This window comes from Phalaenopsis equestris, unplaced genomic scaffold (assembly GCF_001263595.1).
Source record: "Phalaenopsis equestris unplaced genomic scaffold, ASM126359v1 Scaffold000186, whole genome shotgun sequence".
In the NCBI taxonomy this organism is placed as follows: Eukaryota; Viridiplantae; Streptophyta; class Magnoliopsida; order Asparagales; family Orchidaceae; genus Phalaenopsis; species Phalaenopsis equestris.
In genome coordinates this window covers 434,131-449,574 of record NW_018164628.1, presented here as the reverse complement: position 1 = coordinate 449,574, position 15,444 = coordinate 434,131, and the positions used below count along the sequence as shown (strand labels likewise).

Sequence of the window (15,444 nt, the reverse complement as noted above, 5' to 3'; positions counted from 1 at the left end):
ATATATATATATATATGTATGTATGTATGTATATGCTGTCAGTCGTGGTTTGCTGATAGAGCAATCTCTTTGAAGGTTGTAAGTCACCTCAGGTCACGGGTTCGAACCCCTCTCTGGCCATTCTGTTGGTAGTGAGGGCGGTTGAGAGACTCGTATGAGCATATGGCGCGGGTTCGTTTATCAAGTGAATCGATGTTGGGGCTCTGCGAAATACCAATCCTTCAAAAAATTAAATAAAATTTAGATCGCTCTGCCGAGCCCGCTCTCACCTAAAACACCCCGACCGGCTTTTTATTGCCTCAGGACTCCGCAGGGTGAGTTGCTTGCCTCATCCAAGGAAGCTTTGAGGCCTTGTCGTCTCGGTTCTACCATCATTATTTCGCGAGCAATTCTTCCAAATCTGTCGAGCATTTTATTTTTTTCTGTTCGGTGTTATCTTGGATTACTAGTATTTGGGTGGCTGTACATCTCAGTCGGAGACCGATTCCCACTCACTGCTCGCAGGTTTAGGAGATGCCGCGTAATCGAGACGATCCACCGGCCATTCGCGTGTACACCATCTGCGATGAATCTAAGTAAGATAACAGAGAGCCCTAATCATGGTTCATTAAAAGCCTGCCATCTTGTCTTTACTTTCTGCTCTTCACCTTGGCCATCAATATCGACTTCTTACTATTTTAATGTTCAGTCTTCTTATCAATTTTCTGCCGTTTCCAGGTACCTGATAGTGAGGAATGTGCCCGCGCTTGGTTGCGGGGAGGAGTTATCCAAGCTCTTCGGGTCGTATGGAGAAATTGTAGAGTAAGCTCCTATCACTGTTTGCGATAGCTGAAACTTTTTTGAAATAATTGTAACAAAATTAGATTTTCAGATATTATTATGTACAAGTTACTTCAATGAATAAAAAAAAACGATGATCCGTCAAAGAAAAAGAGTCAAATTCTTTAGTTTTTTATTTGCACACAATATTATGTGACATTTTATAATTTTATCCGCAGATTTAGAAGTTTTTATCATTAAATTGATCAGCTAGTAGATCTTTTGTGTTCTGTAAAGTTTTAAAATTAGTTGATGGGTTAGTCGATTTGTTTGACATGTGCGGTTGCCGCATCATGTTTGTCTGTTGAGAGGTTTTACAAAATATCATTTTGAGAATATTAGACGCAATAAGCAAGGCCTTAGGTTTTTATCGTTATTTAGATATCTCATTGTGATCAAAATCAAAATTCTGCTCTCTGGAATCTTCTAAAAGATTATTGTTTGAAGCATGTCCATGATAGTTACAAATAGCATTTATGATCTCATTTATCTGCTACCGCTTTAATTTGTCCATTGATGTTGTAAAGATTACTTGTGCTGGAAGGTTGAAGTTTGGAACCATTAATGAAACTAAATGATTTTAGTGGAAAATGGGAAAGATGTGAGAGAAATTCATTTGCTGACGGAGATATATTGATATAGTTGAAAGTTGGACATTTGTGCAGATATTTGAATACTGTATGAGTGCTTTTGCTTAGATAGTTTCTTGATGTCAAATTTTAAATATGAAATCGAGTGAATTATGCAATATGTGTATTTTTTTCTTAAGTAGTTGGTACATTGTTGGGGGCAATTTGTTCCCGACATGCTACTTGCAAAAATTATCTTCAGTCAATAAGATTTTATTGTAAAGGATATTTGGCTTGTTAAACAAGGAATTGCAATGCAAAGGGAATTTAGTGTAATTTAAATGTAATGTGTTTGAAAAACTTAAAGTTGGTTTGATGTACACTAAATGCAAGGGTTTACATTTTTTGTTTTTGGCTCGAAGAAAAATAAAATGAATATAAAATATGCTTTAACGATGGTGGCGGCGGCAATGCTTGCGGCGGACAACCGGCAGTCGTTGTTGGCAACAACTAGATGTGCGTTGAAGGCAGCCTGGGATCAACGGTGGTAGTGGTGGTAACAACAACGACGACAAGCTATAATTTACGGTGTATTTGGAAGTTGCTCAAATTTAATGAATTCAGAATACACTAATCTTGAATTGTAGGGTGAATTCCAAATTCATCAAAATTTTACATTCCATTATGTTTTCATATACCAAATGCACAAATTTTAAATATTCTTGCATTTGATTTGCTTTATACTACAAATTTAGGGAACCGAACAGCCCCTTAGTGGGAATCAACTAGCAGTATTTTTATGCCAACATATTTTACAATCACCTAATGTGGTACTACCCAATTATCTCTTATATCTTCATTTCAGGGAGAGCTCTCCACATTGCATATTTTTCCTTGTCAACTCGAAAACTTTCAAAAACTTTCAACTTTACCTAGTTGATGTAGGATGCTCACTAACTACACTCCAATGATAAGATTTTACTTGTAAGTACTAAATACAAACTAGCATCTAAAACAGAGACTATGAATGCCAAGGAATTGATTAAGATTTTGTGCACATGATAAAGGATCTAAAAGAAACTATTCACACTCTCAATCAATAAAATAAAAGAAGTGGGAGAAAGAGAAGCAAGACGAAGGAAAGGGAAGTATTTAACCTTTAAACGAGCCTCATTGTTAAATAATAAGGAGACCACATTTCTTAAAAAAAAATTTAAGTCACACACTTAATCAATGATCAGTGTTAAAGTTGTTGAAGGGTTTACGCAGTTGAAAGTTCCATGAAATATATTGATTCACATTCCTTATAAACTATATACTTATAAGCCTCATGGAATAAATTAGCCTTAAGGGTGTGTATTCAATTGCTTTGGACAGTTTTGTTGATGAATTAGCTAAACTGATCGGTCTTGGATGCCCAGTAAATGAACTTAACTGACCAAATATATCCCACAATCAAACTTATCAAAAATATAATTTGTTTGATTGTTTCAGTTTGATTTGGGATAAATTGACGTAGTCCTGAAGACCTATCAATTTCCAATGGATCAAACCATCCTCAAATAGGGCTAAGGAAGATAAAAAAATTGGCTTCCTGAACTTACTAAAGTAAATGTCAAAAATGGGAAGAAAAGCTTGATGCCCATCTGAATAAACTTTAAAATACATATAAAAAAATAAAATAAAAAATATGCTTTATTCTCTTAAAACATGTACAAGTGTAATTGGAATTAAATCTTTTTATTCTGAAGTTTGGAAATATTGGAAGTCCCTTATTCTCCACATGAATAAAATCAACATGGAGGACAAATAAGATTAGCACTGATAAGCATGTATGGGAAAGAAATCTTTCTAAGCAGATATAAATTATGTATCAATACATTGTAGGCAAGCAAAAAGGAGTAGTAGTATTTGGGAAGAAAAATGCTTCACAGTCACCTTGTCCAAACTTTGGTCTTCAACAATTCCTCACAAGCCACACCACTTCTTCGATTTCAAGCAGCAGACAAACCAAAAACAGCGCTTATGCAGCCGGTTACGCTAGAGAGAGGGTGGAAAAGCTTTAAGGAACTTGGATTTGAACTTCTAAATTGAAAATTGATTCAAATCACTTAAAAAATTTTTTCAATTTGATTTTTTTAAAAATTGTAATCAAATAATGCACATCTCTAATCAGCCTATAGAAATAATAACGGCTGAAAAAATGATCGCAAAATTGGAATATTGAATTAGGCACTACACAGTAGAAAGATATGTTCATCTTAGGTATATAAATATAAACTCTAAATACCTCAACAAATTAATGTCAAAGATAAACTTGAAACATGTAAATTTTAATTGAATCAATTAATTGATTATAATTTAAAAAAAAAAACATTATTGAGGTCGTAAAAGTTTTTTTTTGTATCTGCCAATTATAGACTTTGGGTTTCACATCACAAGTAGAGTGCCAAACTTTAGAGATGTTAAAGAATTCATTTCACTATGCCTTCCAATATGAATTATGTATAAACTTCTGAATTGCTCAATCATAGGGTTAGAACCATAGCCACAGGCATGGATTAGTGAAGCCTAATGCAACATTAACTATAATACCGTTTGTTAGGAATTACGGAACAAAAGGGTGGGAAATTACGAAAGTGAAGAAAGTGGAATGTTATGTTATAAACTAGAATAGGTTTATAATTAAATTTTATTATTTTTTAATAATTTTCTACCTTTTAAATTATAATTAGTTTTACTTACCAGTTTAATCTTAATTATTAGTAATGATATGAAATTTAATCTTATTTATATTAAATTTATACTTCAAAAATATACATACATATATATATATATATATGTATATAATGGCATTTATATAATTAAGATATAAAAAATATGCATGTAAATAAAATAAATTTGGGATTGATAATTAGTTCTAAATATTGTTGACATTAAATTACAATATATTACTACTAAACAAGTTAATCAAACAAGTTTCATTTAACTAAAATATTAATTAAGTAATATACATTGATCATAATATCAAGCCATTAACAAGTTACTGAACAAATAATAAATTTCTTCGTGAATACAAATAAAAAAGTTAAACTTTGTTCAAGCTTTGTTTATTTAATCTCTGAGCTTTAAAAAATAATAATAAGCTTGTTGAATTACTAATTTGAACGAACTTGGAACAGCATTAATCAAGCCAAGATTGAGTTACTTTAAAAGTGCATTTGTTAACTTACAATGCTTACTCATGTATATTTTTGTGTTTTATCTGTTGTGTTTCAGATATCAATCCATTGCAATTTATGCTATAAAGCTATTATGCTGTTAAATCAACCTCAAGGGTCACCCAAACTTATATAAAGCCAAGTGTTTTAAATTATTTGTGAAACATCATACTTTAAAATAAGATTTAAGTATTGGCCTTGATAGCCTGATATAAATTGAACGATCACCAATTGAAGAAGAAAATAGGTGTTTGCATAACAATTTTTTCAAAAAATTTAACAAAAATATATTTAAATTGTTTCATTAGTTTTTCTTTGTTGCTTTTTCACTGTAGCATTTTGTCTTACCATTTCATTTGGTGTGTAACTTCTGAGAGAAGAACAAATATGGTACTTTTTTCCTTCTAATTTTTAGACCACATTGATTCAGAATGTCCAATACAATTGGTTGATCATCTGTCTTAGAAGCATGTTATTATCTAAAATTATATATAGGACCAAGGTTTTGAATCTTTAGTGCATAGGCTTGGCCTCTTCCTTGCCATAATTTCTGATGTTGGCATTCTCTATACCATCTTTCTGCGATTTATTTTAACTTATTTATTTCTTTGTATTTCAACATTTACTTCTAGCATTCCCTTTTCCTCGATACGGTCTCTCATCTTTCTTCCAATGCTGTCATATCTATGCATTTTTCACCCATCTGAATTCTAATTTGTAAGATTTATTGCTGCACATGCATCATATTCTTACTCATTTCCTTCTGTGTTTGTTCTGTGCTGTAAGATTAGTGTAGTTTGTAGCACAGTGTAGTTTTCAGGTTTTATTTTCTAGCATCTATGGTGCCTGTGGCTTTGCCAAGCAATCTATTTTAGTTTCAACCGCAAAGCAGATTCTTGGCAAGCACAAAAAGAGTCATTTGTTGCAGGCATATAATAAACATTAATGAAATTATATATTCATAGTTTTTTCCCCATTTATATAGTATTCGTTTCAGTAAAATTGTTCACCATAATTAAAAGTATTTGCCCAACTAAATTTTTTTTGACCTTTCAATTTAATATGTATATGTATGTATGTATGTATATATATATATATCACTCACCACTCACAATGATATGAAATGCTCACTCACAATGATATGAAATGCTTTATGTTAAATAATATATTATTCATTTTATTTTGTATATTATTTTATTTTTATATAAGATTTGTCCACCTTGAAAAAAATGTGGATTTCGCCCATATATATCGTATGTTAATTAGGTAGTAAAATGCTTAATGTTTATTGTAACATGAGTTTTTCAAGGGTTATTCAGAGAAGGATATTCCCATTTTCCTTTTCTTACCAGCATTTTTATGGGAGTTTTTTAGTGAAATATTAATTGAATGTTGGGAAATTATTTATATAATTTGTGTGTACGTGTTTTGTTTGTTCATTTAATAGCTGCAAACCTATGGATGCAGAAGACTGTGAGCCTTTCACTGATGTTTACTGGATAGAGTTTTCACAAGTGAGCAATGCAAGGTGACTGATTTATATGGTTTAACAACTTTTATAATGGCTTTCTTGCTAAATTGGCTCCTGATGTTTTGCATTTGATATTAAATTGCCAAATTTGATAGCCTGATAGTGACTGTTGTAAAGATTGCTTGAGAGTTGATTGGCACTTAAAAAATAGCGGCTAGGTAATGAATTGAAATTGCGGTCTACTTTCCGCTTCCAATTGGTGGATTTAGTATTAAAAGAGGTATCTGTTATCCTCTTCTTACCAACTCTAAAATACGAGCATGGGCGTTGCGTAATTGTTTTTTGATTGTTTAAAGTACATATGGACCCAAATCAATAATCACGACTAAACACAAATCTTGGTTGAATTGTACTAGTCCACGAGCTTTAATTCTATTTATTTTCTTAGTTATTTTTTTTACTTATATTAGTTAGATATTATCCTTTGAATGATTTTGATTTTTAATTATTAGATGATATGATGAATTTCCTTTGGCATGAGATATTTTTTTCCCATAATGTTAAATTAACTAGAAATATACTGAATATTTTGTAGACAAGTTGAAAATTAAGTATTAACTTGAAGACAGACAACCATTGATAATTGAGATGAAATGAAGTGTAGGGTGAAACAAAAATATTTTCCATCACATCATAGTGAATAAGTGCTTACCATGAGGTTTCCTTTGTGTTAAAGAATACTTAGAAAAATTTAAGGAACCTTAATATTTAAAATCAAGAAAAATGATCAGGAGATGAAATTTAAAACTATAACTGTATTAAATTTTGATTCTAATTTAAGTATTGTTGGTATGTTAGACAAGGACTTTCATAAAGTGCTCAAAGTTGAAAGTTATTCTCTTAAAAAGTAAAAGTTTTTTTATATCTAATCAAGGATCTCTTTTTAGATCTAGCATAGCTATGCTGGCACAATCTTGGTAGCATGTTAAAAAAACCACAACCTTTCTCTAAAATTGTCAATACGTTTCCTAATGACATATCATATGCTAGAAATTCTAATGGACTAAAATAGTTAAAATATCTTTAAACGAATCATACTTGAACTATATATGACGCCATTGTTCTTTGAGCCTATCAGGCATGTAGATAATATGAGTGAGGCTTATTTGAGGATGTCAATGATAATAATTCCTATTTTGGAGAGTAGCAGTTAGACTATGAAAAATATTAGGATCATTTAATCATATTCTAAAATGCATGATTTTCAACTTTCACGATGGTGAGGATTGAATGAGAACTCACATCTCCTATACTTTTCATGAGATAAAGTTTGTCGTAAATGGTGAAAGTACTTTATACATAGTATCTAAATCATATTGGCTAGTGCAATTTAAAGGATGGCCCACCTGCAGTTTTAAATGTTACATGGGTTAATAAGTCCTTTCTGCTTTGTAATTGCAAGTTGTTTTTATATTGATTTATTGAGTTAGTTATTCTAATATAGCAAAATTGAAAATCAAAAGCCAACTAAATTGTTGTTATAATCATTATCACCTTGAGAATTTGTCGCAATTGGCAATTAGGTTGACCTTATTGTTCTGCTTTTTTCGAGAGCTTTAGCTTACCCCTACCAGTATTTCATTTGTTGTATTGTATTTGCTAAACGAGTTTTCTCAAATTACAACAAATGAATTGTATGCTGAGTTGCTTCTTCAACTGGATAGTCAACATGTGATAGATTCATGGTTATAGTTCTGCAAGATCAATCAATTTCACCTTAACAAAACCAGAGAATGAATTGCTTGGACTTAAACATGCCACACAAAGAAGTAGCTCAGTACTTGTTTCAGAGAAATGATTGTTTAACTCTTGAAGTTACATGTCGATCATGCTATAAATTTTCTTTAAAAAAATCTGCAAAGTTTGATTACACTCATTCTGTGAATTGTCTTAATATAAAAATCTTGTTTTGAAGTTTTTTATGCTATGCATTCTAGAAAGCATATACTCCCACGTATTATTTTCCCAATCTACTGCTTCTTTTGCTGGGCATATATAAAATCTAAGGCCAATAGAAAAATTCAAGTTGCTAAGCAAAGTGAGAAATATCAAGTTGTCTGTAGAATATAGGGGAAATTTAATGAGGATGGTTATATTCCAAGTGTTTAAAACGCTTTATGCCCCATACGTTTAAAATCTTCATGAAAAATCTTCTATCCCTTGGAAAATTCTTATGAAATTCAATTTAGCAACTTTTTTGATTGGTTTTTCTTAACAATTTAATTTTAGTCTTGTGTTTAACATTGTAGATCTAATATCTTACCGATTAACATTTTAGATCTAATATCTTACCGAGTAAGCTTCAGCCTTTTGCACCAACACGCAGTATCTCTGTGGAGCTCATACTTCCTCGAATTCTATATTTTGTGTGCTTCCATTTGTTATTACTGTTACAAAATTTGCTTTTAGATTCTAAATATTTGTTTTGTTGGTAGAATTAATCTCATATTTAAGGATCATGTAGGATCCCCTCTACGTTATTTCCTCAATAGCACTAGGCAGCCTACATTATTTTCTCTGGAAGATTTACGTACATGCCACTTAATTCTTATTTATTTACATAGCTAACACCTTAACCTATTCATGAAAAATGTGTATTTCACTTTTTAGAAGTTAAAATAGTGGTATTTTTGATATGATATGAAATATGATATGAAAATTTTTGATATGAAAATTTTGAGTGGTATAAATGTAAATATAAAAAGTAAGGCTTAGGTATACGGAAATACTTAATAACTGTGTGGCATTATGTAAATGTCCCCCTTTTTTTCTACTGTTGGCCATCTGAAATCAAACCATGGTCAACCATGGTCAAGCATCTCACATTACAAACTCTCTCATTCTTTGAAGGTTTGCAAAAAGAAAATTGGATGAGTCAATTTTCCTTGGGAATCGACTTCAGATTTCATATGCCCCAGATTTTGAGAGCCTTTCAGATACTCGAGATAAATTAGAAAGAAGAAGAATAGAAGTCCTTTCTCGGATAAAATGTGAGCTGTTCTATTTGTATTATCATCAGCATTTGTCTCTTAGAAGCTTTAAATACGTACCACTCGATTATTATGTATTTACCAATCTAACAGCTAAAACTTTAATTTTTACATATGCATTAAAAGATGTATTTGACTTTTAAAAGTTAAACTAATGATATTTTTTTGTGATATGAAAGATTTGAGTGTTATAAATGTAAAAAGTTTGAATGTTATATATGTAAATACATAGGAATTGGATGGTATATTTGTAAATGCCCCTAGTTTTTTTACTCTCTGGATGATGTCTTAATTGCAGTTCCAAGACCTGATGGATCAAAATCGCATATAACAACTAGAAGGTGGTAAATGTCCCCGACTGTACTCAGCTTCCTAAAATTAATATGGTCATTGTCTGTGGTCAAATTGTTTGAAAATAAATAAAAAGAACGATGCATACTCCATAGAAAAGAACTATTTGCCATTTATTTGTTGAATTATATATCTATTTCATTTTGGCAGCGAGGACGAAAAACATTATCGAGAACATCCTAACCAGGTGTCCTCTAACCAGGTAAGGTTATAACTGATGGCTGTGTCTATCAGAACAAAATGGTCATAAGACTACGTGACAGACCAAATAATGTCCCATGCCATTTAAATAGGAAACAAAATGACCCCTCAACAGTATTATTTTAGCCATCATTTTAAGTCGGGTCATTATTTTAGTCTCTATTAAATTGTTTGGGGACTTAATTAGCCTTTACATCGTCTAGAATTTTCTTGGACCTCTGCAAATAGTGGGGGAATCATTTCGATTCTTTTATTTATCATTGGCTCTCGGCTTGCTAATTTTTTTAATAATCGAATCTTAAATATTCAAATTTCAGGACTATTTCCCCTCTGCTTCAATGAATGAAACGGTTAGATTGGTTAGGAGCAAGCTTGACAAGGTAGTAGAAATTATTCTGACTCTTAAAGATAATCGAATTACATTGGATTTTTCTGTATAAACATCAGATTTATCTGCATTGTAGGTACAATCTAGCAGCGAGCATATAGCAAACCCACCAGCTTTAAAGAAAATACGAATGGATAATAGAAGAAGAATTTGATTTTCTTTAACCATGGATGCTTGGGCATTTGTTTTTGAACTCTGGTGAGTTTAACTGATGAAAATCACATGAATTTGGCATTTAATTTCATTTTTTATGAAATGCGCATCTATTTATTTATTTTTTTAGAATGTAAATATACCTTTAAGCAAATATCTCTTGTAAAAAAGGTTTCAATTTGTTGGCTTTATTTTATAACATTAAGTTTGAAAAAAGTGTGTTCCCTGTCTGCAAAATTTGTGTACTTGCAAATCTACCAAGGGATTAAATTTATTTGTAAGGTTTCAATTTGTACTTGCACTATCTGTCGGAAACTATTTGCATAATCTACCAATACCCTTTGTTGAGATGTTTGCTGAATAAACCTTACAAATTAATTGCCATACAAGTAATCTAAGGAAATAAATTTATTTAGGATTAATTTTTTAGTGATTAAGGCTGTGTTTGGCGTAGCTTATCCGCCGCGTCTATGTTTTCAAAATGCTGCAATGATGTTTGTTCTCCCCGCCTTCGGTGCGTTTTGCGATACACCGTTTTTGTTTTGTAAGAAACGCCGGCCGCGGGTTTAGCGCTCTCGAAGGAAATTTCTTACCTTTCTGCCCTCCTGTCGCGCTTGCCCTCATCTTGTGCCCTAGGTGCCTCTTCGATCCTCTCTGCCCTCATCCCGTGGATTTCGATCGCTCCCCTGTCTCTCTCTCACGTGCCTCTCTCATGCTCTCTCGATTGTTGCCTTTCTCCTCCTCTTCCTCTCTGTGATTTGTGGTTGTGGTGCACTGAAAGTATTATCGTTGCATTTTTTGTGGTGATTTTCGATGGAATGACTTTTCTGTGCGTTTATTTGGCTTTCTTCTTTGGTGTGAGAAGTTTGCAGTGCTCTTGTGTTGAAATTCGAAGGAATGGCTAGGGTTTCTCCTTTTTTGTGTTCTCTTCGACTGTTGCCTTTGGTTGGGTGTTGGATGTTGGATTTGGGTGTTGGCCTTGGGTGTGTGTGCTGGTAGTTGGAATTGAGTGTGTGTGTCTCTGTCAACTGTTGCCCTTGGGTGTTGGAGGTTGGACTTGGGTGTGTGTGCTGGTTGGGTGTGTGTGTGGTTCAATTCAATGCTGGTTTGGATTTTGAAGTCCTATTTTTACTCAGTTGGAATGAAAATTTCATGTATGTGGGGTCCTGTAGGGGCCATTGGGCTGCATGGAAGATTAATGTTGTGTTTCATATATCACTAATAAAACAATGTGCTTTCTTCCGGTGGACAGACAGTCCGGAAAATTCCATTGCCGATAGTGATCGGGGTTCGATGACATCCCTGGAGGACGACGTAGTGCGTGACAGACATCGTTTGGATTTTAAAATGAATATTATCATTTTTTATGTAACTTTTTGTTTTTTTTTAGTGTACACTTGATACTCATTGTTATGTGAGGTGTGTGTTTTATTTTTCTACTGTTATAAAGTAGTTTTTTTGCTTCTGAAGTATCAAATGTCTTTATTCACAATCAGTTGCAAATCAATTGTTTTCCAACAACACAAATCAAACGACCAACTAATTTATTTGGATCTGTTGCTGATGAGCAGCTTCTTTGGATCAGCTGCTTATCAGCAGATTGTCAATAAGCTACAACTGCCCCAAACGGATCCTAAATTTGCTTCTAGATGATTGTAACGAGTCAATTGATTAATTATGTATTGCAGTTTTTTTTTTCAGCTGGGTGAACGTTAGAAGCTGATTTTTTGGATTTATTTTTTATTTATTTATTATTATTATTATTATTATTTTTTAACCAATGTGTTGCGTGTTCGATCAGGGTTGTGTAAAATTTGAGAGAAGGCGCGGGGCTCAAATGCGGGGCATGGCATATTAGTTAGAAACAAAAGGATATATAACATGCGAGCATTCATCTGCCTGGAAAAAAAAAAAGCGAGAGCCCCAGGCACTATAGATGCTAAGAAGTAAATCATTCTTTTTGTTCTCGCCAAGAATCTGCTTTGCAGTTGAAATTAAAATAGATTGCATGGTAGAGCCCCAAGCAGTATAGATGCTAGAAAATTAAACCTGAAAACTACAATGTGCTATAAATTACACTAATTTTACAACACATAGAACAAACATGGAAGAAAAGACTTGTAAGAATATGATTCATGTGCAGAGATAAATCTTACAGATGAGTGAATATGATGCCATTGGATGGAAGATGAGAGATTTTATCACCTGTTCTACTTGGCCGTTGATGCAAGGATGGTGGACATAGCACCATAACAGGTATGAAGCATGTAGTAACATTAGCTATAAGATCTATTGGGATTATAACTATATACTATGTCAAGAAATATTCTGTTTCTATCATTTGAAATATTATTATTATTATAAGCAAATTCAAAAGTAGCTAAATGTAAATATCAATTCTCAATGATTTCTTTTTGCCAAGCACCTTAACAAGGATTTTATGAATTGTTGACTACCTCAATTTGCCCCTTTATATAGGGTTGAAATCTTGAACAAAATTTACAATTTATTTATGAGACTCACCCAAGTGTAATTCTACCTACATGTCCATTAATTTGTCAAATTACATTAATTTAATTTAATTATAAATTTGCTTGGATTAAATCTTAAGAATGATTTTTAAATTTGACATGCCATCAATAAATTTTTATCATCAGACATGAATCTCATGACATAATACAGGTCTCGGGTAATTTTTTGGGCAAGAAAAGTTCAAACTCCAATTAAAAGTCATCTAGAATTCTGATTGTAGTAAACTTACATTCATCCTGATCGGTTCGACTAGATAGACTCAATGATACTAAAATTGGTCTAATTCAAGTCAAATGAAACACAAATCAAGCTTTTAAATCACTTTTAGTTTCTAGCAAGAAATCCAGACATATTGTTTACCAAAAAAATTATGCCAATTAACAACAATAAACTTTGAGTTGTTTATAGAAGGGGCATTTACATGCATAACACCCAATTTCTATATCTTCACTTTTCTGATACCTAAACCATACATTTTTACATTTATACTACTTAAATCGTTAATTGCACATAAAAAACCCGACATTGTGCAGTGGGGGTACAGACGTAAATTGACATGAATGTAAGAATTGAAATTCAGGTGGTGGATATGGAATACAAAGAGCGGTATGTATGTAAGTCTTTATAATAGAAAATGGGAAATTATGCAGACCATTTTTAAATATAATATTATTATTTTCTTTGACCACCTCTCTTGCATGCCACTAAATTTTTATATATTTACATATATATATCATCTAAACTTTAATTTTAATATACTGAAAAGAAAGAGTGAATTTCATTTTTTTTTAATTAGAACATTGATATTTTTTTGTGATATGAAAAATTCTTGAGTGTATAAGAGGAGAATATTACTTGTGTGTGCGGCGGTCTGCATGTCAGAACATTTCAAATGTGGTCAAGTCTCTCACAGGACATCTGATGCAAATTTGAATCAGGTGTCCAATAATAGATTTGCATCAGGTGTCTGATAACATGGGGTCACGTGGCAAATTGAGCCCGGTGAAATGCACGATTCGAGTCCGGGTTGTCATGTGACACCCTATTATTGGACATCTGATGCAAATTTATATAAGGTGTCATGATGCAATAATTTTTACCCTCATAGGGCGGCCCATCCAGACCATCTTGAAGATATGTAATTGTCGCACCTGCAACAGAGGACCCACACCGACAACCTATGTCTAGAGAGAGAAGCATTTATTAAAATGTTAGTTTTGAGTGGCTTCGGAGCACCCAAAAAGCGACAAAAGCTAAAAGAAAAGGAAAAGCAGGAAGCATAATAAAATGTGAGGTGGTCATGCAAAATAACAAAAAAACAAACCCTAATAACCCACGAAAAGGTAAAAATTTGATTCCATCATATATATATATATATATATTATTTTAATTCGTATACAGGCAGAAAAAAACTTTAAAAGGATAGAAAAACATGTAATATTCTATTAACAACAGGGGCCTTTACATAAATAAAAGAAAAATATGCGCCTATAGATTCCACAAATGGGGACAAGCTTAACTATTTTATTAGTTTAAAGTTTTAAATTGCAATTATGTCCTACGAGCATAAGAAAATGTATAAATTCTAAAAAAAATATATATATATATCATAAGGAGCTCGTTCTGTCATTTATACCCACCCGACAGGAGTCAAAGAAACACTGGATCTGCATGGAGCTCCCATACTTTAATGAGGCCCACGCCATATTCTACAATCCTTATACCAAGTCTTCCTATTATATTTTCATTCTCTTTATATTTAAGTTGAGGCATTTACATAAATACCATACGATTCCTATGTACTTAGATATCTAATATCTAAACTTTACTTTTAATATTTAATTTAATCTATATATGTAAAAATTAAAATATAGGTGTTGGATACGTAATTACATAGAAATTGAGTGTATACATGCAAATCTTCCATTTAAATTATGCTAGTTTGGCCGGTCTTGCTATGGTTTGGTCATTCTAATAATTCTAACTTGAAACATACTATTTTTTATTTATCATAATATTTTGGAAGATTTACATGCATAACACTCAATTCTTATGTATTTATATTTGTAACACTTCTTATACTTCAAATTTTACGTACATGTCAAGTGTGTATTTTATTTTACTTCAAGTTAAAATGATTATATTGATGTGATATGAAAGATTTGAATGGTATAAATATAAAAATTAATACATAGGAATTGCGGAGTATGTATGTAAATATTTTTTTATTATTTTATCAGATGTCGCTGTGAATTAAAAATTAATAATATTAAACCCATCTTATTAAAATATTTATTTTGACAAGAAAACGGAGGATTTAAATTATTCAAAAGTGCTTGATTCGGGATATAGATATTAATTGACTTATTAGTACGTTTCATCAATTAATACTGAATATAAAAATTGAATGAACTTAAAATTAATTCTAAAAAAAAATTAGAGCAAATGCTGTCGTATCAAGCAAGTACAAAACAGCTTAATGCTCACGCATCGGTTAATTAAATAAATAAAATAAAATGGTCATTGAATATTTCTTCTTTGATAAAATAGTTAAAAATTTTTAAAAATACAACAAAAAAAAAAAAAAAAAAAAACTCCGGGAGTATTTTCCATCCCATGTCCAAAAGTCCAATTACTAACGGTCACGTCGCCCGCCGCTAATCTATATGATGACTCGCCCGGTCGTGCG

At 32.0% G+C, this 15,444-nt stretch overlaps 1 protein-coding gene across 6 annotated transcripts; it reads left to right on the top strand.

Annotated features, from left to right (window-relative positions):
• The first annotated feature begins 304 nt into the window (after positions 1-304).
• Positions 305-12,640, top strand: LOC110022346 (RNA-binding protein 48). 6 transcript variants are annotated; one of them, XM_020721225.1, is made up of 10 exons: positions 311-385; positions 505-575; positions 718-801; positions 6,057-6,137; positions 8,991-9,130; positions 9,429-9,474; positions 9,632-9,683; positions 10,000-10,062; positions 10,147-10,268; positions 11,476-11,570. In XM_020721225.1, exons 2-9 carry the CDS (start codon positions 514-516, stop codon positions 10,222-10,224), a joined length of 606 nt encoding a protein of 201 aa, XP_020576884.1. In that variant the 5' UTR covers positions 311-385; positions 505-513; the 3' UTR covers positions 10,225-10,268; positions 11,476-11,570. The 6 variants fall into 6 exon arrangements, with proteins under 6 accessions (XP_020576888.1, XP_020576882.1, XP_020576883.1 ...); XM_020721226.1 differs by having other exon boundaries at positions 313-402; XM_020721223.1 differs by lacking the exon at positions 11,476-11,570 and adding an exon at positions 12,367-12,640 and having other exon boundaries at positions 306-575.
• The last annotated feature ends 2,804 nt before the right edge of the window (positions 12,641-15,444 follow it).

Bases quoted from the DNA above. Each gene is read 5' to 3' on its own strand.
- LOC110022346 (XM_020721223.1), top strand. From the start codon at position 514: ATGCCGCGTAATCGAGACGATCCACCGGCCATTCGCGTGTACACCATC. The intron at 576-717 runs GTAAGATAACAG...TGCCGTTTCCAG, and splicing joins ACCATCTGCGATGAATCTAA to GTACCTGATAGTGAGGAATG. The intron at 9,131-9,428 runs GTGAGCTGTTCT...TCTTAATTGCAG, and splicing joins AGTCCTTTCTCGGATAAAAT to TTCCAAGACCTGATGGATCA.